Source organism: Haematobia irritans, chromosome 1 (assembly GCF_050003625.1).
Source record: "Haematobia irritans isolate KBUSLIRL chromosome 1, ASM5000362v1, whole genome shotgun sequence".
Classification (NCBI taxonomy): Eukaryota; Metazoa; Arthropoda; class Insecta; order Diptera; family Muscidae; genus Haematobia; species Haematobia irritans.
This window is the reverse complement of record NC_134397.1, coordinates 58911061-58938641: the sequence shown is the minus strand read 5'-3', so window position 1 is coordinate 58938641 and position 27581 is coordinate 58911061. Positions and strand designations below refer to the sequence as shown.

At 30.3% G+C, this 27581-nt stretch overlaps 2 protein-coding genes across 2 annotated transcripts; one reads left to right on the top strand and one right to left on the bottom strand.

Annotated features, from left to right (window-relative positions):
• Nucleotides 1-1509: 1509 nt before the first annotated feature.
• On the bottom strand, nucleotides 1510-3328 carry bocks (bocksbeutel). The gene has a single exon (XM_075290501.1). It carries the CDS (start codon nucleotides 3127-3129, stop codon nucleotides 1813-1815), a length of 1317 nt encoding a protein of 438 aa, XP_075146616.1. The 5' UTR covers nucleotides 3130-3328; the 3' UTR covers nucleotides 1510-1812.
• A 2779-nt stretch (nucleotides 3329-6107) lies between these two features.
• On the top strand, nucleotides 6108-10443 carry RpL35A (ribosomal protein L35A). Its single transcript, XM_075290499.1, has 4 exons — nucleotides 6108-6222; nucleotides 6602-6827; nucleotides 6912-7139; nucleotides 10329-10443. Exons 2-4 carry the CDS (start codon nucleotides 6609-6611, stop codon nucleotides 10350-10352), a joined length of 471 nt encoding a protein of 156 aa, XP_075146614.1. The 5' UTR covers nucleotides 6108-6222; nucleotides 6602-6608; the 3' UTR covers nucleotides 10353-10443.
• Nucleotides 10444-27581: the final 17138 nt, after the last annotated feature.

Sequence of the window (27581 nt, the reverse complement as noted above, 5' to 3'; positions counted from 1 at the left end):
ACAAAACTTAAATAAATTATACCAATAAATAAATTGTTGAAATAAAAAAATGTTAAAACTACCCATTAAAAATATAAAAAGAACGGCTTTGAAAAAATTGAATTAAAAGAACTTCCTGTGTAGTTAAAATAAAGAACATCTTTGGGAGGTCATTTTTGGAAGTGTTTTTAAAGTTGCAATTTTTTTTTTTTTTGCTGGGTACATGTGTATTTATGTGGTTCAAAACTTTCCAAACTTAAGGCCATTCTGGAACCTTATTCCACACCATTATTATTACAACCAAATAAATTGGTTAGGAAATTGCAGAAATATATGCTAAAACAACAAAACGCCTGCTGAAAAAGAAAAACAATCGTAGATCGTTGAAATAGCAAACTTTTTGTATTATTCACATTAAAAACTTGTTTAGTGTAGCTAGAGCAAATAAAATTGTTAAAATAGGTGCAAAAATGGAAAATAAAACTCCTTATTAGAAAAAACCCTTTGTACGCTTAATTTTGACGCTCGCTGTACATCCAAAGAAATTTGTTGTAGGTACAGCAGAAAAGTTTTCCAAAACAACAAAATCTGGTTAAAAAGGGGGGAGCGGTCACTGTGGAAATATCAATTAGAGTGCAGGGATATACCATAAACTTTTATTTAAATATGTTTTTGGGTAACATTTTAAGACTTAAAAAATTTACGATTCGTTGTAAAGTACAAAAATAAAGTCTTGCCAAATTATGGATGCAAAAGATCCACGGTATTAATTGCGAAACAATTTATATTTCTAAATGAATTGATTCAAAAAATAATCGTGACAAGCTTGAAAACTGAACATAGTACTCACCTTAATGGGTTAATTGTATATTGGTAAGATGCATTATTGAATAAATATCTGCATCGTTTACTATACTTGTGCACATTTTTTGGTATCAAGGGTCTGCATGAGTACAATGAATGCAAATAGTATGGCTGGAAGTGTTTTCACACAGGTATTGCACTTGAAATTATGGATACTAAATTTCAAATTTGGAAAACTCCACATTTCTGGAATGCATTCAAGCACGGGAACGAAATGCTTTTGTAGTACTCTTCATGAAAAACCTCGCCAAACTGCAACTAGGCTAGGTATAGTGGCAGCCCGATATTTCAGGCTCACTTAGACTATTCAGTCCATTGTGATACTACAGTGGTGAACTTCTCTCTTATCACTGAGTGCAGTCCTTGTCATTAGGCGCAAAGAAATATCACCAGCATTACTGAGGTGGGATAATCCTCCGCAGAAAAACTTTTTGGTGTTTGATCGCAGCTGGGTTTGAACCCACGCGACCTTGTGTATGCAAAGCGGGCAAGCTAACCGTTGCAGCACGGTGGCTCTCAAACTGCAACTAACACATCAGGTGTGTTTGATGTGTTTCAACAAATTAAATTTACAATTTAGCTCATATAGATTGTTCTAGAATAACAGCACGTGATTGCATTATATGCCAAATTTGCGAGTTGATCGCAAAATGAAACCCTTTCAAGTAGTTTGAAATTATATAAGACATATTTTATTAATAAGTGTTGAGAACTAAAATAATTTTCATTATTTGTAATAAAACGAAGAAGGATTATTCCAAATCAAATTACATATTCCATACAATTTTTATAAAATCTCGATAGAATCAATTAACAAACACAAATACATTTGAATATATTTTTTTTTAATTATGATAGTTTATAAGCGAACAAAAATCACTGGGAGATGTTTCACTTGACATTGACATTTAGTATTATAATCAAGAGACAAGAAATAGTGTGTTAGCATTACAAGGAAACAAATTGAACTTAAACACTTTGTATAAAAAAGACATAAATAAATATAGCTACAATAAAGATAGAAATTATGATAAATGTTTGTTTCAGATGGTACTTTTCCTCCAGGGACATCATAAACTGACGGAAAGGCGATTCATCTTGTGCATCCTTCATATAGGAACGACGTGGCGCTATATGGCCAGTTCCGGCAATAGTACGACGTGTATAGGCTGCTTCTCGATTTCTCAACGATGATCCGGAGAGTTTAGGGGGTGTGATTTTTGTGGGACCCACTGAATGGCGTATGGGTGTTGCTTTAAGCGTTTCCAAGTTTCGGGCAAACTGACTCAAAAATGGTGTTTGTATATCCTTGCTCACGGGACTGTCTTCCACCAAGACGACTTCATCCTCCTCGTCATCTTCTTCTTCGTCATCCTCAACTTCGTAAGCTTGTTGTGAAGCGTATTGTGTTGCCATTCGAGGCTGATAACTTGTGCGAACTGGAGCCTCATACGATTGTCTTATAGTGGAGGTAGTGGTAAGACCGCTTACGGATGGTTTGCTTTGAACATATGAACTACCCAATGAGCTGTAACGGGTACTGGAGCTCAATGTTGAAGATAATGGACCCGTAGTGCTCACTTTTGATTCGGACAACGGTACGTATTTACTATTGTAAGAGCTTACTTTTGATTTGGACAATGGTACGTAACTACTAGTGTAAGCAGGTGGATTCGAAAGCGTATGCTTGACTGGTTCCAAAATATCTTCTTCGGTTGAGTCAATATCGTCTTCGGGTGCAGCATATGTTTTATTCATATTAGATTCTTTAATGTACGAAGTGGTGACAACACCAGTTTTGCTTAAAATCTGTGGTGGTTTTGGTGAAGGTTCCTTTACTGGCAACGTAGGATATAATTTTTTCTCTGGAGTTTTGTTTTTAGGTGGTAACATTTTTGTGATTTCTTCGCCACGATCTGGAGAAACATCTGAATATTCCGGTTCGCTTAAAGTTGTTGTTGTGGTGACATTTCGCTCCGTGGCGGCTATAGTACGCCGCGATGGTCTATTGGCCGCAACTGGCTTGTTAGTAGCGGTGGTGGTGTTGTTGTTATCATTTACCGCATTTTCTATTTTGGCAGATGACGCCATTTGTGAGGGTTTCGAGACATGCATTGTTTCGCGACGATTTTTGTTTGGAGTTGTAGCTGGCTTTCCGGACATTGCTGCCTCCAATCGTCTTATAAGAATTTTTCGGCTTGAATCTGTTACCGGAACATTCGGCATCCCATGTTCTATGCATTTTTGACGCAATTCCTTATTGCTCAAAGCTTCCAAAGCAGCCATGGTAAATCTTTTCTAATTTTCAATATAGTTTTAAACGTTTAAACAAAACTCAGGCACTTAACTTCAAAAACGAAACAATATACGACACAAAAAACAGGACAGGTTTTAAACTTGTTCTTCAGCTCCCAATATAAATTCAACTATTCAGACATTCCATGAATTTCAAAAAATTTGGCAACAAAAGAAAGCCAAACATAGCGTTGTATTGGAATGACTAATATGTCACACGGGTAATTGTACCTAATAAGACGCGTACCGCGTCGCGTCTGTAATATGTTGAACATAATGCGCTTTGCTTACTATCAGTTATTCCGGACGACAGTGCTCGTGTCGAACAAATATCCCATATATTGTGCACATTATCAGCCGTATTCATAAAAAGTTAATTGACGTTTATAAACGATTGCTAAACTATTTCATGAAAAATAGCATTCATAAACGATTAATAGCTTACCAAATCTTTAACAAGTCCTTGGTAAATTGTAATGCCTATATTCATAATAATCTACTGTAGGTTTATCGAAGGAATTTGTATGGTAATAGTAGGTTTAAAGTTTATGTTAACTTTTATGAATATGGGGGTAAAAATTTATTGTAGGATGTACCCTTCTTTAGCTTCTTGATAAAATGGCAAAATGCTTTTTTTGGGCAATACCTATTAATTTATCGCTGTTTTATGCTATTTTGTTTATCATTATATGGCAATGCGTATAAAATGGGCGATCTTTTCTTATAAAACTCCTATTTTGAGGCCATTTTTCAAAATACTAATCCAAATAAGATAACTGCAGAAATAGACAAAATTCATACCTACCAATGTTATGTAAATTTAACGTCATCTTAAACTTCCTTTTCCCTGCCAACATTTTTTGAATTTGGGGGCGCTTCTGAGAATCCCCATTACATCGAAAACAGTCGTATACGATATCCAAAACTCCTCGGAAAAGCGCCGTCACTATTGAGAAGTTGTACCACGCCAAGTTGCTACAAAAAAGTATCGCATGAGTGCAATTATTAGGTGCCCTTCTGGATACATTTAGATGGACGCCAACAAGAGCCCCTTCAAACAATCAGAGAAAATGCATTTTAAGATAGTTGTAAAAGAATCATTGTGGTCAAGTAAAACACGATTGTTTAGATGTTTATTAATTTTATTAAACATTTATAAATTCTCATAAATATAACATTTATACGACTATCACATCACATTTAACATATTTTTATGCATTAATAAAAGATTGATGACAAGTTGCAAGTTACATGTTGTAGCGTCTATCAGCCAGTGCTTTTATTCTCAATGGAGGCAGCGTTTCTGGAAAAATATTTGAAAAACTATCACTTTATTCCATTTGGAAAGTCAAAAATTGTTCACCAATATACCTTTCACAATTTTAAGCTAAATAACTATGTTTTCTGCACTTCATTATCGTTTTTATTTAAATAAATTATAAGAAGCTAGTTGTGCTTGGTGTTTCACAAAATATAAAATGGCTCTTGTAACAATAGTGATGCCAACCCTGCCAACATTTTTTGAATTTGGGGACGCTTCTGAGAATCCCCACTACGTCGAAAACAGTCGTATACGATATCCAAAACTCCTCGGAAAAGCGCCGTCACTATTGAGAAGTTGTACCACGCCAAGTTACTACAAAAAAGTATCGCATGAGTGCAATTATTAGGAGCCCTTCTGGATACATTTAGAAGGACGCCAATAAGAGCCCCTTTAAACAATCAGACAAAGTGCATTTTAAGATAGTTGTAAAAGAATCATTGTGGTCAATTAAAACACGATTGTTTAGATGTTTATTAATTTTATGAAACATTTATAAATTCTCATAAATATAACATTTATACGACTATCACATCACATTTAACACATTTTTATGCATTAATAAGAGATTGATGTTGAGTTACAAGATGTAAGTTAAATGTTGTAGCGTCTATCAGCCAGTACTTTTATTCCCAATGGAGGCAGCGTGTCTGGAAAAATATTTGAAAAAATTTTTCACCAATTTACTTTTCACAATTTTAAGCGTAATAACTATGTTTTCAGCACTTTATTTTCGTTTTCATTGAAATAAATTATAATAAGCCAGTTGCGCTTGGTGTTTCACAAAATATAAAATGGCTCTTGTAACAATAGTGATGGCAAAATACTTTCATGCGAATAGTGATGGCAAAATACTATCACAATTGGCGATTGTTGCAGTGTCACTTACGAGTCTGTGGTAGCGATGAGGATGAAATGGAACATTGAAATGCTGGCAGGGAAAATACTTTCATGCGAATAGTGATGGCAAAATACTATCACAGTTGGCAGTGTCACTTACGAGTCTGTGGTAGCGATGAGGATGAAATGGAACTTTGAAATGCTGACAGGGCGCTTTCTATGTGCGAAATAATTGGTTTCTATAATTTTTTTTTGCAAGAATGAACATAGTACCGGCCTTTAAGGTGGGTATTAAGTTCGAGTTTAAGGTGAGTACTATGTTCGAGGTTTTCACTAAAACACTAAATTAAAAGTGCAAAAATATATATTACGACGAAAACATTTTTATCAAGTCTCTTTAAATTATGGATGGAAAAGATCCAATGTATTGATTGCGAACCATTTAATATTTCCAAATTAATTGATTAAAAAAAGTAACCGTGAAAATCAGCTTTAGCCGCTAAAATCATCATTTTTCACGATTACTTTTCTTTAATAATCCATTTTAAAGAATACAAACTTTGTGAAAATTTGGTTTGGGATATTCACTATCAAGTTATAATGAAATTTGCACCAAATATACATAATTTTATGCCTTTTTTTACTGGTTTATTTTTCACTTTAGCGGAAAAACTCGAACTTAGTACCCACCTTTAAGTAAAAAAGGCACTCGAGCTTTGCTCCCATTGTATGTCGTTGAGGGGGATATTCATGATATCCATGACAAGTTCCATATAACTCACGTTATTTCTATAGGTATTTAGATTAATACGACTCTGTATTATGGACGGCTACTAGCCGCCAGGGGTCACTGCTGTAATGTCAAATTATCGAAATGACATTTCTATCATGCCTTCTCTCTTTCGCCATTTGACAAGTTTCCGGTATGTACGGGATTTTTGTGTTTTTCTCCAAATAATTTATAAAAATATGTTAAAAATGCTATAAACTCCAAGAAATTCCACACACATATGTTAAATAAGCAATGCCCGCATGCATTAATCATATTTTCATGTGCCTTTAACGAAATATGAATACGATGATTTAAGATGAAAAATATTTGTTCGTATTTGAACTATTGAAGATGTTTTGGATAGTGTGTATTTTTCATTTGGACTAGCAAATATTTGAGAAAATTTAATGTTTTTGAATTGGGATTTAAGGGAAAGCATTTTCATTGAAATGGTTTTTGTGTATTTTTGAATTTGATTTTGTCTAATGTGTTGTGTTATTGTTTTTTTTTCTCTTCCATTGGATCTTCAGTTAAATTATGGCTGACACACAAGCTGCCCCTGCTGCTGCTCCTGCCGCTAAGGCTCCAAAGGCCGCTAAGGCTGCAAAAGCCCCCAAGGCTGCCAAGCCTGAGAAAGCAGCCAATGTGAAAACTGCCCCCAAATATAAACGTCATGGTCGTTTGTTTGCCAAGGCTGTATTCACTGGTTACAAACGTGGTTTGAGAAATCAACACGAAAACCAAGCTATCCTCAAGGTTAGTACATAGAGGGATATTTTACAGGTGTGGTAGAGATTTGAATATTATTAATTGATATTTCTTCGATATTGTTATTTCCAGATTGAGGGTGCCCGCAGAAAGGAACATGGTCAATTCTATATTGGCAAGCGTTGTGTTTATGTTTACAAAGCTGAAACCAAGAAGTGCGTACCTCAACATCCCGATCGCAAGACCCGTGTACGTGCCGTATGGGGTAAAGTGACTCGTCTACACGGTAACGGTGGTGCCGTTCGCGCTCGTTTCAACAGAAACTTGCCCGGTCACGCTATGGGACATCGTATTCGCATTGTGAGTATTAAGAATGAATTTGTGTAAAATCAAGAATCCGTGGAATTATTAGGAAACGATATCAATTGATGCGGAGATTATACAACAGCACCTAAAGGGAAGGTTTGGGAAAGTTCTTTGGAGGAAAACTGGAAAACCTCTTTAAGGACCTTAGTGTATATTTGCCTAGGGAAAAAGTACCTATTTTGCCGGATTTTTTCCCATTGGCTACGGAGTTGTTGTTTATCAGTACCTGGTGTTTATCTTCAACTTAACTCTGCCATAGTTCTAATTATGCGGGATAGACTACCACCCATACGGAACATTGTGGCACCCTATGTTCGTGTTTTTATTTAATAGCAGCAGTACGATTTTCTGCATATAAGATTATATAGGAATGTTCTATATCAACCCGATCTTCTGTTATTAAGGACAACCTCGTTTTCACAGAAAGATGCTGCCTGCTCTAGCGTTACAATATTTTTTCTTCTTGGGTACTATTGTACCCAAGGTACTATTGTTTCGTTAGAGTCCACTGTGTATGGGAAATCTAGTGGTGTTTTGAATTTGACGTACTGTGCACGTGTTCTTCCGAGTACACAATACAAAAGTTGCCCATTAGGATGAGAGAAAAAAATTTTGTCAGAATTTTATTCCTATAGAAAATTTTGTCAAAATTTTATTCCTATCGAAAATTTTGTCAAAATTTTATATCTGTAGAATTTTTTTCAAAATTTTATTTATGTGGAAAATTTTTTGTCAAAATTTTATTCCTATAGAAATATTTTATCAAAATTTTATTCCTATGAAAAATTTTGTCAAAATTTTATTTCTATAGAAAATTTTATTCCTATAGAAATATTTTATCAAAATTTTTTCCTATGGAAAATTTTGTCAAAATTTTATTTCTATAGAAAATTTTGTCAAAATTTTATTTCTGTAGCAAAAATTTGTCAAAATTTTATTTCTACAGCAAATTTTGTCAAAAATTTATTTCTATAGCAAAAATTTGTCAAAATTTTATTTCTACAGCAAATTTTGTCAAAATTTTATTTCTATAGACAATTTTGTCAAAATTGTATTTCTATAGAAAATTTTGTCAAAATTTTATTTCTATAAAAAAATTTTGTCAATATATTATTTTTATAGAAAATTTAGTCAAAATGTTATTTCTATAAAAAATTTTGTCAAAACTTTTGTCAAAATTTTATTTCTATAGAAAATTTTGTCAAAATTTTAATTCTATAGAAAATTTTGTCAAAATTGTATTTCTATAGAAAATTTTGTCAAAATTTTATTTCTATAGAAAATTTTGTCAAAATTTTATCAAAATTTTATTTCTATAGAAAGGTTAGTCAAAATTTTATTTCTATAGAAAAGTTAGTCAAAATTTTATTTCTATAGAAATTTTTTGTCGAAATTTTATAGAATTTTTTTTCCAAATTTTATTCCTATAGAACATTTTGTCCAAAATTTATTCCAATAAAAGTTTTGTCAAAATTTTATTCCTATAGAAAATTTTGTCAAAATTTTATTTCTGTAGAAAATTTTTTCAAAATTTTATTTCTATAGAAATGTTGTCAAAATTTTATTTCTATAGAAAAATTGTCAAAATTTTATTTCTATAGAAAAGTTTGTCAAAATTTTATTTCTATATCAAATTTTTCCAAAATTTTTTTCCTATAGATAATTTTTCCAAAATTTTATAGATTTTTTTTCTCGAAATATTCCTATAGAACATTTTATCTAAAATTTGTTTCAATAGAAAATTTTGTCATAATTTTATTTCTGTAGAAAATTTTGTCAAAATTTTATTTCCATAGAAAATTGTGTCAAAATTTTATTTCGGTAGAAAATTTCGTCAAAATTTTATTTCTATAGAAAATTTTGTCAAAATTTTATTTCTATAGATAATTTAATTTATAGATAATTTTTCCAAAATTTTATAGATTTTTTTTTCGAAATATTCCTATAGAACATTTTGTCTAAAATTTATTTCAATAGAAAATTTTGTCAATATTTTATTCACGATAGGTCGTGACGATGACAATTTTGTTGGCGCACAGAATCAATGGTTTCCGGAACAACAGTTGATATTAGACGACGACGTCTTGGAGTGAACTACGACCTCGGTTGAATTCACTATACCCTCGATAAACACTGGTCCTTGACGGATCTTTGTTGCCAAAAATTAAATTAAATTCAACACAAATAGCGATGTCAAAAATTTCTGAGCACGACGTATAACCTCAAAAATGTCAAGCTTTGCTATAGAGCTGTCTGTTGGCATATTCCAAAACTGGGGTTTCCCGAAACTGAAATATAAAAAGGCAACCCTTGTATAATTCGTACAACTGCTTTTTATCTAAACGAACCTGAGACTGAGATAAACCGCCCCAATGTTCTGCTTTTCGAATTCGCAAAACCTAAAGTTTTGGATTGTCTTCTGAACCATTCGAAATAACTTAGGGGAAAGACTCACCGCCGTTTTGATCATTGTCTGTAGATCAAAGTTATGGCTTCCCTTTAGTATGTTTTAAAAAACATTCAGGGTAAAGAAATCATAGGTTTCCATAGGTGTGGACTTGGTCTAGCCGGATAATTGCCTCTCTTGAGCTCTAACATGGTCTTCGGCATAATCCATGTCCTTCTGGGCTTTGATAAGATTGACTATTTTCTCAGCTACATTTTTGTTTTAATTAAATTTTTGTTTCAATCAATTCAATTTTTTAATATTGAAAATTTATTTTTATTATTTTATTATTTTATTTATAATTAAAAGGAAATTTTTTTGATATATTTTTTCTGTGTACTTTAATTTTGATCTCACTTCAGTTAATTCCCTAACTGACTTGACATATACAACGATTATGTACGGCTTAAAATATGCTTAGCTAATCTTGCTTCAAAGGAGATTAATGAAATTGCGGATATTTTTGGTGGAAATGTTAGGGGTGAAGGCGATTCCTTTTCAATATAGAGCCAATCAAAAATATGTGAAATAAATAAAATTGATTTACGACTTCATGTCCCAATTTTCAATAACATCTAAAGTATATATGATCATGTTGACCTTGTTGATCATACATATAATGCCTTGATCTCTTGTTTTCATAGTTTTCAAATGATATTTGGGTTCTTAGCTATTTGTTTTATATTATTTTTCTTCTAAAGTCTAATATGTATCTTTCTTTTTCTTCTTTCTTTCAGATGTTGTACCCATCAAGGATTTAAGTTGTTTACACCTAATTACATCTTTAAGTTTAAATAAAGATTAAAAAAACACAATTTTTTAAATAATAAAAGAACCGACTTAAAACCTCAATCTTTATAGCATTATTTCTACAGCAACTATGCTAAAAGCATAATTAAAATAAAAAAACAAGAATATAAATTTGAAAATCTATCAAAATACTAAATATTATTAGAATATGGCAAATTGTTATTGGATGTAATTAGATGGGGTATTGAGAATTAAGCAAGAATTATGGTCTGCGAAAATTAACCTATTTTATCAAAAAAAGAAAAAAAGAACGCCCGCCCTCTATCCACATAACCATGGGATGAAGTCTAAAGGTGAGTATTAAGTTCGAGTTTAGCCGCTAATTTTCACTAAAGTGAAAACTAAATCAGTAAAAAAGTCATAAAATTATACATATTTTTTGCAGATTTCATTATAACTTGATGGGGAATATCCCAAAGCAAATTTTCACAAAGTTTTTATTCCTTTAAATGGATTATTAAAGAAAAGTAATCGTGAAAAATTACGATTTTAGCTGCTAAACTCGAACTTAATACCCACCTTAAGGACAAAAACAAATAACAACAAGTAAGTAAAGTCTAAAGTCGGGCGGGTCCGACTATATTATACCCTGCACAAAGTGGTGCATCTAAATTTTCGATATCATATCCGTCAAATGTGTTGGGGTGCTATACCCAGCAAAAACTCATTACCCGGTAATCTTGTAGGTAAGCCTATTTAAAAATTAATAACCACTTATTAATTGGTATCGCTTCGGATTACATTTACATACGCATGTCCTAGGAGGACAGTACTTCTCCCCAGGCATACTTTCGGCCATTCCACATTGTGGCGCAGGGTATAAATACTCAGTGGTGTTTAAACTGGTGATAAAACAGGGGGCTAATCACGGCATTCGATATCGAATTCATAATCGTATCGAAAAAATTGTCGATACGAATAAAAGTTTGGATCACTAGCATTGCCAACAGCAAAAAACGAAGCAGAACAAAATGAAATGACAAAATTTAGTTAGCGGCACAAAATAGAATGAAGATTCCAATGTAAAAAGTAAATTGTATTGCATTATATCTTATGGACCCATATCTCTTTTTACATTCCTCCGAATTCCTTCCTAATTGGAGGATGAGATAAATATAAAATAATTCGCCGACAAATAAGGAATAAAAGTGCGCATTGTTATTGGTGTAAGTACATGGGTTTGAAATTGTGTGCACTGTTAGAATTTTGGAGGCTCAATGGACGATTTCGGCTGACGAAGGAGACGTTCAAATGGAAAATAATTTTTTGGTGGCACGTCAACGTCAATTTTATAGCTTTACAATTGTCTGCCGTCTTAAAACTTTTTGCCAGTGGAAGCCTTCATCATTCACTATTCTTACAAGGTGGTCCAGAAGCGTTATGTTGTAACGGAATGGTACGTTAATTGGTTGATCACAATCTCTTGAATATCGATCTAGCATGTGCACTTTATATATGATTCTTTGCCAAGCTAGGATGCTCGCTCCCGAACTCGACTATGACCAATTTTTGTTTAACTTATTGGAGTTGCATTAATCCTAAATATTCAAAATATGTTCATTATATGCAAATCTACTACAAATTACCAACAATTCGAACTAAAACTAATATATTTTACTATTCCTATATGACGAAAACAATGTAAAAAACAAGTGAAAAATGTTTTACGTTTGCAATTTACCAATCGAAAAAATTGTCGATCAAAAAAAAAATCGATATCGACTCCCGTGATCCGAAAAATTTAGATTTCGATCAAAAGTTCTCGATATCGAATGTCGTGATTAGCCCTCAGGGTATATACAACTTTTAAAACTCTGCTACAATTGGTGTAACCCGCTGTGAGATATTTCACCATTTCAAGAACATTTTGGAGGATACGCAGAGATATGAATACGAAGAGTACAACAAGGGGGTGGAATTGATTTACATTCACTTGGTAGTGGGTATGCGAACATGTTCTACTCCGATTTATATGTTAAGGTGAGTACTAACGGATAAGTCCCCGGTCTGACACATAGATGGCGTCGCTACTATTAAATGCATATTGTTTTTATGTAGTACAAACCTTCAAATGATTCGTGTCAAAATCTGTAAGTCAATTAGTTTGTGAGATAGAGCGTCTTTTGTGAATCAACTTTTGTTATTGTGAAAAAAAAATGGAAAAAAAGGAATATCGTGTTTTGATAAAATACTGTTTTCTCAAGGGAGAAAATACGGTGGAACGAAAAACTTGGCTTGATAATGAGTTTCCGGACTCTGCCCCAGGGAAATCAACAATAATTGATTGATATGCAAAATTAAATGAGCACGGAGGACGGTGAACGCAGTGGACGCCCCAAAAGAGGTGGTTACCGACGAAAACATCAAAAAAATCCACAAAATGATTTTGAATGACCGTCAAATGAAGTTGATCGTGATAGCAGAGGCCTAAAAAGATATTAAAGGAACGTGTTGGTCATATCATTCATCAATATTTGGATATGCGGAAGCTCTGTGCAAAATTGGTGCCGCGCGAGCTCACATTTGACCAAAAAAAACAACGTGTTGATGATTCTGAGCGGTGTTTGCAGCTGTTAACTCGTAATACACCCGAGTTTTTCCGTCGATATGTGACAATGGGTGAAACATGGCTCCATCACTACACTCCTGAGTCCAATCGACAGTCGGCTGAGTGGACAGCGACCGGAGAACCGTCTCCGAAGCGTGGAAAGACTCAAAAGTCCGCTGGCAAAGTAATGGCCTCTGTTTTTGGGATGTGCATGGAATAATTCGTATCGATTATCTTGAGAAGGGAAAAACCATCAACAGTGACTATTATATGGCGTTATTGGAGCGTTTGAAGGTCGAAATCGCGGCAAAACGGCCCCATATGAAGAAGAAAAAAGTGTTGTTCCACCAAGACAACGCACCGTGCCACAAGTCATTAAGAACGTTGGCTAAAATTCATGAATTGGGCTTCGAATTGCTTCCCTACCCACCGTATTCTCCAGATCTGGCCCCCAGCGACTTTTTCTTTTTTTCTCAGGCCTCAAAAGGATGCTCGCAGGGAAAAAATTTGGCTGCAATGAAGAGGTGATCGCCGAAACTGAGGCCCATTTTGAGGCAAAACCGAAGGAGTACTACCAAAATGGTATCAAAAAATTGGAAGGTTGTTATAATCGTTGTATCGATCTTCGTATCGTTGAATAATAAAAACGAATTTTGACAAAAAAAAAATGTTTTTTTTCTTTGTTATGCCGGGGACTTATCAGCCAACCAGTTATATATGGGAGCTATATCTAAATATGATCCGATTTCTTCCAAATTCAATAGCGTTCGTCGTTGTGTCAAAAAAATATTTTGTACCAAATTTCATCACAATTGGTTAATAACTGCGACCGGAATCCTGCGAACAACAAATGCATAGACAGACGGACGGACACTAAGGGCTAGATCGACTCAGGAGGTGATTCTGTGTCGATCGTTATGTATTTTATGGGGTCTAAAATCAATATTTCTGGTAGGCACATATTTTGGCAGATCAAAGTTATAATACCCTGACCACTAAGTGGTTTAGGGTATAAAAACTATGCCGATAACAATAATCGCCACCATATAATTTTCAGGATTCAAAAACGCCTTAATCATATGAAATAAAATATAGAGTTTGCTCTGTTATGCGCTTTACAGACTATCAGTTATTCCGGACGGAATGTCGGTGTTTGTAAATAATCTTAGAGTGTGTCGGATCGATACGACTTGTCGGCGATGACTAAATAATCGGCAAATGTATTATCGATCCCATAAACATGCAGCAGTATCGATTATGCCTTCGGACTTAACTTATAATGTGCACAATATATGGGATATGTTCGACACGAGCACTGTCGTCCGGAATAACTGATAGTCTGTAAAGCGCATTAGGGGATATTTTAGCCGGATCTATTACACGGTTGCCCTTTGTGCCAAAATAATGTACCAAAATTTGTAGAAAATTTTACCAAAAATCTACCAAATTTAAAACCTCATACACATTAGTCTCGAAGTGTATTAAAAGTGGATTTGAAATCTCTTATTTATAAGGCAATGGCAGTTGAAATGTAGTTAACGTGGATTTTGGAAATGTAATGTGAATGAGGTATACAAAATCTTTTGAAGTTTTTGATCAAATTTTTGTAATTAGTATAAAAAAAATGTTTTTCTTCGAAAGAAATGTTTTTCTATCTCATTTTAGAAGTTTATATAGAAAATTTCCTCAACATTTATTTCTATAGAAAATTTTGTCAAAATTTTTACTTCTATAGAATATTTTGTAAAATTTTTATATCTATAGAAAATTTTGTCAAAATTTTTACTTCTATAGAACAATTTTTCAATATTTTTACTTCTATAGAATATTTAGTACAAATTTTATTTCTATAGAAAATTTTGTCAAAATTTGTACTTCTATAGAAAATTTTGTCAAAATTTGTACTTCTATAGAAAATTTTGTCAAAATTTGTACTTCTATAGAAAATTTTGTCAAAATTTGTACTTCTATAGAAAATTTTGTCAAAATTTGTACTTCTATAGGACATCTTGTCAAAATTTGTACTTCTATAGAAAATTTTGTACAAATTTTATTTCTATAGAAAATTTTTACTTCCATAGAATATTTTGTAAAAATTTTTACTTCTATATAAAAATTTGTCAAAACTTTTACTTCTATAGAAAATTTTGTCAAAATTTTATTTCTGTAGAAAATTTTGTCACAATTTTATTTCTGTAGAAAATTTTCTCAAATTTTATTTCTACATAAAATTTTATTTCTATAGAATATTGAAGTACCTTTTAGTTGGAGAATCTACCAAAACTTCAATAATTCTACCAAACAGTAAAAAATCTTCAATCTGTAGCAACCGCGATCTATTAACGAAAATTCGAAAATTCCACCCAAATCCTGAAATAATCAAAATTTTTAATACGTGATCACCCCACAAAAATCGGAAATTACGTTCAAAACGAGCAATAAATCAAAATTTTTATACGGAAAACTTATTAACTAAACTATCCTCTCTAGATCGAAATCCAAAATTCTATCCAAATCTTAACAAGTATATATGGCCGTAAGTTCGGCCAGGCCGAATCTTATGTACCCTCCACCATGGATAGCGTAGAAACTGTCATCCACAATCGAATTACTTGGGTTGTGGTATCTTAAAACTTCTTAACATCGTTTTCTAAATTGTGAGTTAGTCCATACGTGGTATATATTAGACAAAATAGGTATGTGTAGGTAAGTCTACAAATAATTACGAATCGATATGGACTTTTGAACGGTACGTAACATAGGGAGCCAGAATTGAAATATGGGGTCGCTTATATGGGGGCTATATAGAATTATGAACTTGATATGGACAAATTTTTGGGTGATTGGGGATCGATTTATCTGAGGGCTATATATAACTATAGACCGATATGGACCTAGTTAGGCATGGTTGTTAACGGCCATATACTTGCACAATGTACCAAATTTCAACTGACTCGGATGAAATTTTCTCCTCCAAGATGCTGCAAAAGCAAATCTCGGGATCGGTTTATATGGGGGCTATATATGATTATGGAGTGATATGGACCACTTTTGGCATGGTTGTTAAATATCATATACTACCACCACGTACCAAATTTCAACCAGATCGGATGAATTTTGCTTCTCCAAAAGGCACCGGAGGTCAAATCTGGATATCGGTTTATATGGGGGTTATATAATTATGGACTGATATGGACCATTTTTGGCATGGTTGTTAAATATCATATACTACCACCACCTACCAAATTTCAACCAGATCGGATGATTTTCGCTTCTCCAAAAGGCACCGGAGGTCAAATCTGGGGATCGGTTTATATGGGGGGCTTATATAATTATGGACCGATGTGGACCAATTTTTTCATGGTTGTTAGAGACCATACACCAACACCATGTACCGAATTTCAGCCAGATCGGATGAAATATGCTTCTCTTAGAGGCTCTGCAAGCCAAATCTGGGGATCGGTTTATATGGGGGCTATATATAAATATGGACCGATGTGGACCAATTTTTGCATGGTTTTTAGAGACCATATACCAACATCATGTACCAAGCCGGCTCGGATGAAATTTGCTTCTCTTTGAGGCTCCGCAAGCCAAATCTGGGGATCGGTTTATATGGGGGCTATATATAATTATGAACCGATTTCGACTAATTTTTGCATGGGTGTTTGAGGCCATATATTAACACCACGTACCAAATATCAACTGAATCAGATGAATTTTGGTCCCCAAGAGGCTCCGGAGGTCAAATCTGGTGATCGGTTTATATGGGGGCTATATATAATTATGAACCGATATGGACCAATTCCTGCATGGTTTTAGAGACCATATACTAACACCACGGACCAAATTTCAACCCAATCGGATGAACTTTGCTCATCCGGAAGTCAAATCTGGGGATCGGTTTATATGCTCATCCGGAGGTCAAATCTGGGGATCGGTTTGAGGCTCCGGAGGTCAAATCTGGGGATCGGTTTATATGGGGCTGTATATAATTATGGACCGATTTCGACTAATTTTTGCATGGGTGTTGAGGCCATAAATTAACACCACGTACCAAATATCAACTGAATCAGATTAATTTTGGTCCCCAAGAGGCTCCGGAGGTCAAATCTGGTGATCGGTTTATATGGGGGCTATATATAATTATGAACCGATGTGGACCAATTTTTGCATGGTCATTAGAGACCATATACTAACACCATGCACCAAATTTCAGCCGGATCGGATGAAATTTGCTTCTCTTAGAGGGTCTGCAAGCCAAATTTGGGTGTCCGTTTATATGGGGGCTATACGTAAAAGTGGACCGATATGGCCCATTTGCAATACCATCCGACCTACATCAATAACAACTACCCAGCAAAAAAAGCGTCGCCAAAAAATTAATGAAAATGTTCTTTTTGGATCCGGAAGTGGTGCAAAATTGACGCAGAAGCGATGAATTTAACATGGGCTTGTCATAGGACGGAAGTCCTCCATTTCAGCCGTTGCACTCAATTTGCATCACTTCTTTAGTTGTGATCCGAATTTAATGTTTTGGATGTAAATTAAAAAATTCTGTGATATTTTGTCAAATAAATAATTTTTATAATTTTTTTATAATTTTTAATGGATTCTAACGCTTGTCGGAAACGTTTGACCTCAAATATTTTCAAAAATTCACAATTTTGTCAGATTGGATTTAGCATTTTTTTCGACAAAATTTAAATAAGTTGTACCATTTTATGAATTCTTACTCTGTTTTTAACCTATTTGAAACAAAAAAAGTTAAAATTATCCATTAAAAGTATGAAAACCCCAAATTATAAAAAAATCGAATTAAAAGAACTTCCTGGGTATTTAAAATAAAGAACATCATTGGGAGTGCATCTTCTGGAAGTGCTTTTAAAGTTGTGCCTTTGGAAGAACTTCCAAATTTTTTTGCTTAATACTTGTGCCAAGTTTCAAGTCGATAGCTTGTTTCGTTCGGAATTTAGCGTGATTTCAACAGACGGACGGACATGCTCAGATCGACTCAGAATTTCAAACTTATATACACTTTATGGGGTCTTAGAGGAATATTTCGATGTGTTACAAACGGAATGACAAAGTTAATATACCCCCATCCTATGGTGGAGGGTATAAAAATAAACCGAAATATTATATGAAAAACTAAGCGGAGGTTAATTCATGGTCTCTTCAAAAAATATCGAAAATTCCGAAATTAATTTGTTCGAAAAACACGAAATTAATTTGTTCGTATCTCCTAAACTAAGAATTGTAGATCGAAAAGGATGTTAATTCGAGATCACACTAAAAAAATCGAAAAATCCATCGAAATCTAAATTTGTACATGTAAAAGTTATTTTGTTCATATCTATCCAGACTAGACGTCGTAGGAGTTTAATTTGTGCAATGAAGCTTTATTCGTCATCTCGCACAAAATATCGAAAATTTCATACAAATCCTGAAAAAAAAGAAATTTTTTATGAGTTATGAGCTAAATAAGTTTTATTTTGCTCATAACTCCTAAACTATGCATCCTAGACCGAAAAGAAGATTTATTAGTGATCACCCCAAAAAAATCAAAAATTTCATCCAAATCCTGGAAAAATCGAAATTCTCTCCTAATATATGCGCCCTAGCTCGGAAGGGGACTTAAATCCTAGGCCGATGATTTTATTGTAGATTCAGCCCCAATGATTTTTAAGCAGTTCTGCAACACTAGAATTTTATAATTTGTCTTGTGATGTTAAGAGTTGGGTGAAGGATGGATTTGCATATTGCATATGTTCCGGGCCACCTCCTTAGGCGGATGTTGGCCAATAACTCCTTGCCTTCTTTATATTTCTATTTAAATTTATTTCCTTATGTCTTTGTTTTTTTTATCAAATCTCCAGATCATCATCTTCATTCAACGCCATCCACCATCTTTGTGGTTAATAGATGGGCTCTCCTCTTTGTTAAGTAGGTGTAAGTATGATGGTCTTTGGACCATATGAATGTTGGTGGTTATGAAATAAATGCTAGAGTTTTTTTTTGTTTGGTATGATTCCTTATTTTACAGTGAAATGTAAACCATATTTTCCCACAATCAAACAAGTTTTCCATTTGCGATAAACATCCAACACCACACACACACATATGATACTTGTTAGGTTTCCTGTGTATTTTCCTCTATCCGCCCGATTATGAGCAAATAGTAATAATAATAATATGTGTGGTTACAACCACAATATCATCATCGTCATCATGATCATTTTTGTCGTTTCCATCGTCTTTTGATCATGATATGGGGCCTATAGCCAGTGTTGCCAGTATTTTTCTGGCTCTTGTCCCCAAACTGGGATGCTTTGGTCCCCAAAATCCCAAAAGGAGCTTAATTTGCGATCACCCCAAAAAAAAATTCCATTTAAATTGGGAAAAATCGAAATTTTTATATTAAAAACGTATTTTGCTCAAATCTTTTGCATCCTAAATAAAAAAGCAGCTTAATTCGTAATTACTCCCAAAAATCCAAACTTCCTCCCAAATCCTCAAACAAAATCAAAATTTGTATAACTTATAAATTTATTTTGTTTATATCTACTAAATTAAATGTTCTAGATCGAAAATTCCATCCAAATCCTGAAAAAATCGAAATTTTTATAGGAAAAACTTATTTTGCCTATAAGCGGAGGTTAATTTGTGATCTTCCCAAAGAATTCAATCCAATTCCCGTAAAAATCGAAATATTTACATATATGAAAAATTATTTTGCTCATATCATCCACACTACACGGATGAAAAAGACTGTTTTTCATATGTTTGGCTATAAACATTATATGTTTGGAACACAAATTTTTAAACACAATATTTTTGAGTGCAAGCATATAATGTTCATAAACTAGCATAACATGTTTGGGACATATATGTTAATATGTTAGAACATATTATGTTTGGGACATAAAATGTTTGTAAATATAATATTCTTGGATGCAAACATATATTAATTTAGAAATAGCCTATAAACATATATGTGTTTAGTAGCTTGGAGCGCTATTTAACAGGGAGCGATATTGAATTAAGTTGGTGGTTGTTGCTTGTTATTACAAAATTAACATTTTATTTTTCCTTGGGCAATTGATCAGCTACTTCTTTGATCCTTACAAACTGTGTGGTCCGCTGTTCGAATCCCCGTCCGGCAAAAGGTAAAATTAAAATAAAAAAAATCATACAATTAAATAATTTCTTCTACAATGTTTGTATTACAGAAAAAGGTGCTAAGAACTAAAAAATCTCGTGGAAGTGAGAAAGATGTGGGGGAATATACAATTGGGCAGAAACAAAATTTTGAGCATTCAGGTCGAAAACCTATGTTGTCAGCACCTATATTACCTGTTTATTTTCATAATTCATTATGATTGTAAATATATAAATAAATAAATAAAATTTTGAGAATTTTTTTTAAGCATATAATAATTTTGGGTGCAAAATGCTTCCAAACATATTATATGTTCATATAATAACATATTGTTGTTTTGGAAGACAACATTATTGAATTTGGATGCAAAAATACAAAATGTTTGGAACTTAGACTACCCAAACATATATTGTTTAGACCAATATGCTTTCAAACATATTATATATTGGAAGAGATCAAACATATAAATGTTTGGGCAATACCCAAAAATGTATATGCTTGAAGCAAAATATGTTTGGGAGTATATGTTACAGAAGCGATTTTTTGTGAGCGTGTAAGCATTGTATCTCAACAAGATGGCTGAGCAGTACAATATTCACCTAATATGGGTGCCTGGCCATAGGAACATGCGGGGAACTGCGAAGCCGATGAGTTAGCAAGGCTAGGAACTACCTTACATATTCCAGGGGAACTAGAATTTGTTGGTATGCCTCTGGCTACACGCTCACAAAAAATCGCTTCTGTAACATATACTCCCAAACATATTTTGCTTCAAGCATATACATTTTTGGGTATTGCCCAAACATTTATATGTTTGATCTCTTCCAATATTTTGTTCTGCCCAATTGTATATTCCCCCACATCTTTCTCACTTCCACGAGATTTTTTAGTTCTTAGCACCTTTTTCTGTAATACAAACATTGTAGAAGAAATTATTCAATTGTATGATTTTTTATTTTATTTTAATTTTACCTTTTGCCGGACGGGGATTCGAACAGCGGACCACACAGTTTGTAAGGATCAAAGAAGTAGCTGATCAATTGCCCAAGGAAAAATAAAATGTTAATTTTGTAATAACAAGCAACAACCACCAACTTAATTCAATATCGCTCCCTGTTAAATAGCGCTCCAAGCTACTAAACACATATATGTTTATAGGCTATTTCTAAATTAATATATGTTTGCATCCAAGCATATTGTATTTACAAGCATTTTATGTCCCAAACATAATATGTTCTAACATATTAACATATATGTCCCAAACATGTTATGCTTGTTTATGAACATTATATGCTTGCACTCAAAAATATTGTGTTTAAAAATTTGTGTTCCAAACATATAATGTTTATAGCCAAACATATGAAAAACAGCCTTTTTCATCCGTGTACCTACTGCGTGAAAAGGCTGTTATGATGGCAAATGTTGGATGGGAGAATTGCAAGGATTGCAACGACACCAAGCAAATATGGCCCCATTTAAACTTAAACCGCACACTCAGATATCAATCCTGATATCTGCTATAACGGGGCGCTGCCTGATAGGCGTTTTTGCAAAAACTATTGGCGAGAAGTTTAATGACTATTTTATGAGCTGTCATGATGCGGACGAAAATGAATCCATTAAACACCTCTTGTGTGAGTGTCCTGCATTTTGTGTAAGGCGTAAGCAAATTTTGGGGGCATATAGCTTTAGATTACTGTCGGACCTGGAAAACTTTAATGTAAGCAGTCTACTAAAGTTTTTGGAATAATCTGGTTGGTTCAACAGAAGAAAATAATTGAGAAGGTTTAGGGGTTAAAACTGGAAGTGTCCATATGTAATAGGTACTTTTAGTAAATGTGGTATCATAATGGACTGAATAGTCTAAGTGAGCCTGCAAAAATTTTATTTCTATGCAAAATTGTGTAAAAAGTTTGTCAATTTTTTTTCTATAGGAAAATTTTGTCAATTTTTTTATTTCTTAAGGAAGATTTTGTCAAAATTTTATTTCTATGGGATTTTTTGAAACTTTTAATTTTATGGAAAATGTTGTAACATTTTATTTCTATAGAAAATGTTGTAAAAATTTTATTTCTATTGAAAATTTTGTCAAAATTTTATTTCTATAGAAAATGTTATTCCTTTAGAAAACTTTGTAAAAATTGTATTCCTTTAGAAAATTTTGCCAGTATTTTATTTCTACAGAAAATTTTCTCAAAATTTTAGTTCTATAGAAAATTTTGTCAAAATTTTATTTCTATAGAAAAATTTGTCAAAATTTTGTCAAAATTTTATTTCTATAGAAAATTTTGTCAACATTTTATTTCTATAGAAAATGTTGTCAAAATTTTATTTCTAAGAAAATTTTGTCAAAATTTCATTTCTATAGAAAATTTTCTCAAAATTTTAGTTCTATAGAAAATTTTCTCAAAATTTTATTTCTATAGAAAATTTTGTCAAAATTTAATTTCTATATCAAATCTTGTCAACATTTTATTTCTATTGAAAATTTTGTAAAAATTAAATTTCTATATAAAATTTGGTCAAATTTTTATTTCTATATAAATGTTTTTCAAAATTTTATTTCTATCGAAAATTTTGTCAACATTTTATTTCTATAGAAAATTTTGTCAAAATTTTATTTCTATAGAAAATTTGTCAAAATTTTATTTCTATAGAAAATTTTGTCAAAATTTTATTTATATAGAAAATTTTGTCAAAATTTTATTTATATAGAAAATTTTGTCAAAATTTTATTTATATAGAAAATTTTGTCAAAAGGTTATTTCTATAAAAAAAAATTTCTATAGGAAAATTTTGTCAAAATTTTATTTCTATGGGATTTCTTTCAAAATTTTATTTTTATGGAAAATGTAACATTTTATTTCTATAGCACATTTTGTCAAAATTTTATTTCTATAGAAAATGTTGTCAAAATTTTATTTCTAAGAAAATTTGGTCAAAATTTCGATTCTAAGAAAATTTAGTCAAAATTTTATTTCTATAGAAAATTTTGGCAGAATTTTATTTCTATGGGATTTTTGTGAAAATTTTATTTTTATGGAAAATGTTGTAACTTTTTATTTCTATAGAAAATGTTGTAAAAATTTTATTTCTATAGAAAATTTTATCAAAATTTTATTTCTATAGATAATTTTGTCAAAATTTTATTTCTATAGAACATTTTGTCAAAGTTTTATTTCTATAGAAAATTTTGTAAAAATTTTATTTCTATAGAAAATTTTTTCAAAATTTTATTTCTATAGAACATTTTGTCTAAATTTTATTTCTATAGAAAATTTTGTCAAAATTTTATTTCAGTAGAAAATTTTGTCAAAATTTTATTTCTAAGCAAATTTGATCAAACTTTCATTTCTATTGAAAATTTTGTCAATTTTGTCAAATTTTATTTCTATAGAAAATTTTGTCAAAATTTTAGTTCTATAGAAATTTTTGTTAAAATTTTATTTCTATAGAAAATTTTGTCAAAATTTTATTTCTATAGAAAATTTTATCAAAATTTTATTTCTATAGAAAATTTTGGCAAAATTTTGTTTCAATAGAAAATTTTCTCAAAATTTTAGTTCTATCGAAAATTTTGTTAAAATTTTATTTCTATAAAAAAATTTGTCAAAATTTTATTCCTATAGAAAATTGTGTCAAAATTTTATTTCTATCGAAAATTTTACCAAAATTTTATTCCTATAGAACATATTGTCAAAATTTTATTTCTATAGAAAATTTTGTCAAATTTTTATTTCTATAGAAAATTTTGCCAAAATTTTATTTCTATCGAAAATGTTCTCAAAATTTTAATTCTATAGAAAATTATGTCAAAATTTTAGTTCTATAGAAAATTTTGTCAAAATTTTATTTCTATAGACAATTTTATTTCTTTAGAAAATGTTGTAAAACTTTTATTTCTATAGAAAATTTTGTCAACATTTTATTTCTATAGAAAATTTTGTCAACATTTTATTTTTTAGAAAATTTTCAAAGTTTTATTTCTATAGAAAATTTTGTAAAAATTTTATTTCTATAGAAAATTTTTTCAAAATTTTATTTCTATAGAACATTTTGTCTAAATTTTATTTCTATAGAAAATTTTGTCAAAATTTTATTTCAGTAGAAAATTTTGTCAAAATTTTATTTCTAAGCAAATTTGATCAAACTTTCATTTCTATTGAAAATTTTGTCAATTTTGTCAAATTTTATTTCTATAGAAAATTTTGTCAAAATTTTAGTTCTATAGAAATTTTTGTTAAAATTTTATTTCTATAGAAAATTTTGTCAAAATTTTATTTCTATAGAAAATTTTATCAAAATTTTATTTCTATAGAAAATTTTGGCAAAATTTTGTTTCAATAGAAAATTTTCTCAAAATTTTAGTTCTATCGAAAATTTTGTTAAAATTTTATTTCTATAAAAAAATTTGTCAAATTTTTTTCTATAGGAAAATATTGTCAATTTTTTTTTCTATAGGAAGATTTTGTCAAAATTTTATTTCTATGGGATTTTTCTGAAAATTTTATTTTTATGGAAAATGTTGTAACATTTTATTTCTATAGAAAATGTTGTTACAATTTTAATTCTAAGAAAATTTGGTCAAAATTTCATTTCTATTGAAAATTCCATTCCTTTCGAAAACTTTGTAAAAATTTTATTCCTTTAGAAAATTTTGCCAGTATCTTATTTCTACAGAAAATTTTCTCAACATTTTAGTTCTATAGAAAATTTTGTCAAAATTTTATTTCTACAGACAATTTTATTCCTTTAGAAAATTTTGTCAACATTTTATTTCTATAGAAAATTTTCTCAAAATTTTAGTTCTATAGAAAATTTTGTCAAAATTTTATTTCTATAGAAAATTTTGTCAAAATTTTATTCCTATAGAACGTTTTGTCAAAATTTTATTTCTATAGAAAATTTTGCCAAAATTTTATCCCTATAGAACGTTTTATCAAAATTTTATTTCTCTAGAATATGTATAGAAAATTTTGTCAACATTTTATTTCTATAGAAAATTTTATCAAAATTTTATTTCTAAGAAAATATTGTCAAAATTGTATTTCTATAGAAAATTTTGTCAAAATTTTATTTCTATAGAAAATTTTGTCAAAATTTTATTTCTAAGAAAATTTGGTCAAAATTTCATTTCTATTGAAAACTTTGTCAATATTTTATTTCTATAGAAAATTTTGTCAAAATTTTATTCCTATAGAACGTTTTGTCAAAATTTTATTTCTATAGAAAATTTTGCCAAAATTTTATCCCTATAGAACGTTTTATCAAAATTTTATTTCTCTAGAATATGTTGTCAAAATTTTATTTCTAAGAAAATTTGGTCAAAATTTTATTTCTATAGAAAATTTTGTCAACATTTTATTTCTATAGAAAATTTTATCAAAATTTTATTTCTAAGAAAATTTGGTCAAACTTTCATTTCTATTGAAAATTTTGTCAATTTTGTCAAATTTATATCTATAGAAAATTTTGTCAAAATTTTATTTCTATAGAAATTTTTGTTAAAATTTTATTTCTATAGAAAATTTTGTCAAAATTTTATTTCTATAGAAAATTTTATCAAAATTTTATTTCTATAGAAAATTTTGGCAAAATTTTGTTTCAATATAAAATTTTCTCAAAATTTTAGTTCTATAGAAAATTTTGTTAAAATTTTATTTCTATAGAAAATTTTGTAAAATTTTTATTTCTATATAAATGTTTTTCAAAATTTTATTTCTATCGAAAATTTTGCCAAAATTTTATTTCTATAGAAAATTGTTTCGAAATTTTTTTTTTAAAGAAAATTTTGTCAAAATTTTATTTCTATAGAAAATTTTGTCAAAATTTCATTTCTATAGAAAATTTTGTCAACATTTTATTTCTATAGAAAATTTTGTCAAAATTTTATTTCTAAGAAAATTTGGTCAAAATTTCATTTCTATTGAAACTTTTATTTCTATAGAAAATTTTTTCAAAATTTTATTTCTATAGAAAATGTTGTCAAAATTTTATTTCTATTGAAAACTTTGTCAACATTTTATTTCTATAGAAAATTTTCTCAAAATTTTAGTTCTATAGAAAATTTTGTCAAAATTTTATTTCTACAGAAAATTTTGTCAACATTTTATTTCTATATAAAATTTTCTCAAAATTTTAATTCTATTGAAAATTTTGTCAAAATTTTATTACGATAGAAAATTTTGTCAGAATTTTATTTCTATAGAAAATTTTGTAAAAATTTAATTTCTATAGAAAATTTTGTCAAATTGTTATTTCTATATAAATGTTTTTCAAAGTTTTATTTCTATCGAAAATTTTGTCAAAATTTTATTACTATCGAAAATTTTGTAAAAATTTAATTTCTATAGAAAATTTTGTAAAATTTTTATTTCTATATAAATGTTTTTCAAAATTTTATTTCTATCGAAAATTTTGTCAACATTTTATTTCTATAGAAAATTGTTTCGAAATTTTTTTTAAAGAAAATTTTGTCAAAATTTTATTTCTATAGAAAATTTTGTCAAAATTTTATTTCTATAGAAAATTTTGTCAAAATTTCATTTCTATAGAAAATTTTATCAACATTTTATTTCTATAGAAAATTTTGTCAAAATTTTATTTCTAATAAAATTTGGTCAAAATTTCATTTCTATTGAACATTTTATCACAATTTTATTTCTATAGAAAATGTTGTCAAAATTTTATTTCTAAGAAAATTTGGTTAAAATTTAATTTTTAAGAAAATTTGGTCAAAATTTTATTTCTATAGAAAATTTTGTCAAAATTTATTGCTATAAAAAATTTTGTCAAAAATGTATATCTATACAAATGTTTGTCAATATTTTATTTCTATAGAAATGTTTTTCAATATTTGATTCCTATAGAAAATTTTTTCAAAAATTTATTTCTATAGAAAATTTTATCAAAATTTTATTCTATAGAAAATTTTGTAAAAAATTTATTGCTATAAAAAATTTTGTCAAAAATTTATTTCTATGCAAATGTTTGTCAGCATTTTATTTCTATAGAAATGTTTTTCAATATTTTATTTCTATAGAAAATTTTGTGAAAATTTTATTTCTCTAGAAAATTTTATTTCTATGGAAAATGTTGTCAAAATTTTATTTCTATTGAAAAATTTTTGAAAATTTTATTTCTATAGAAAATTTTATTTCTATAGAAAATTTTCTAAGAGGTAGGTTAGGTTAGGTATAATGGTAGCCCGCTATTTCAGGCACACTTCGACTATTCAGACCATTGTTGTGAACTTCTCTCTTATCACTGAGTGCTGACCGATTCTTTGTTTAGCTCAATGACAAGGGACCTACTTTTTATAGTCGAGTCCGAACGATGTTCCACATTGCGGTGATACCATTTACAGCATTATTGAGAGGGATAATCCACCGCAGAAAAACTTTTTGTTGTTTGGTCGAAACCATGACCCTGTGTATGCAAGGCGGGCATGTTAACCATTGCACCACGGTA

What these genes read in the sequence shown, in the direction of transcription:
- bocks (XM_075290501.1), bottom strand. Translation starts at nt 3,129, where the DNA reads ATGGCTGCTTTGGAAGCTTTGAGCAATAAGGAATTGCGTCAAAAATGC.
- RpL35A (XM_075290499.1), top strand. Translation starts at nt 6,609, where the DNA reads ATGGCTGACACACAAGCTGCCCCTGCTGCTGCTCCTGCCGCTAAGGCT. An exon ending in AAAACCAAGCTATCCTCAAG is followed by an intron (nt 6,828 to 6,911) that starts GTTAGTACATAG and finishes TGTTATTTCCAG; the next exon opens with ATTGAGGGTGCCCGCAGAAA. An exon ending in TGGGACATCGTATTCGCATT is followed by an intron (nt 7,140 to 10,328) that starts GTGAGTATTAAG and finishes TCTTTCTTTCAG; the next exon opens with ATGTTGTACCCATCAAGGAT.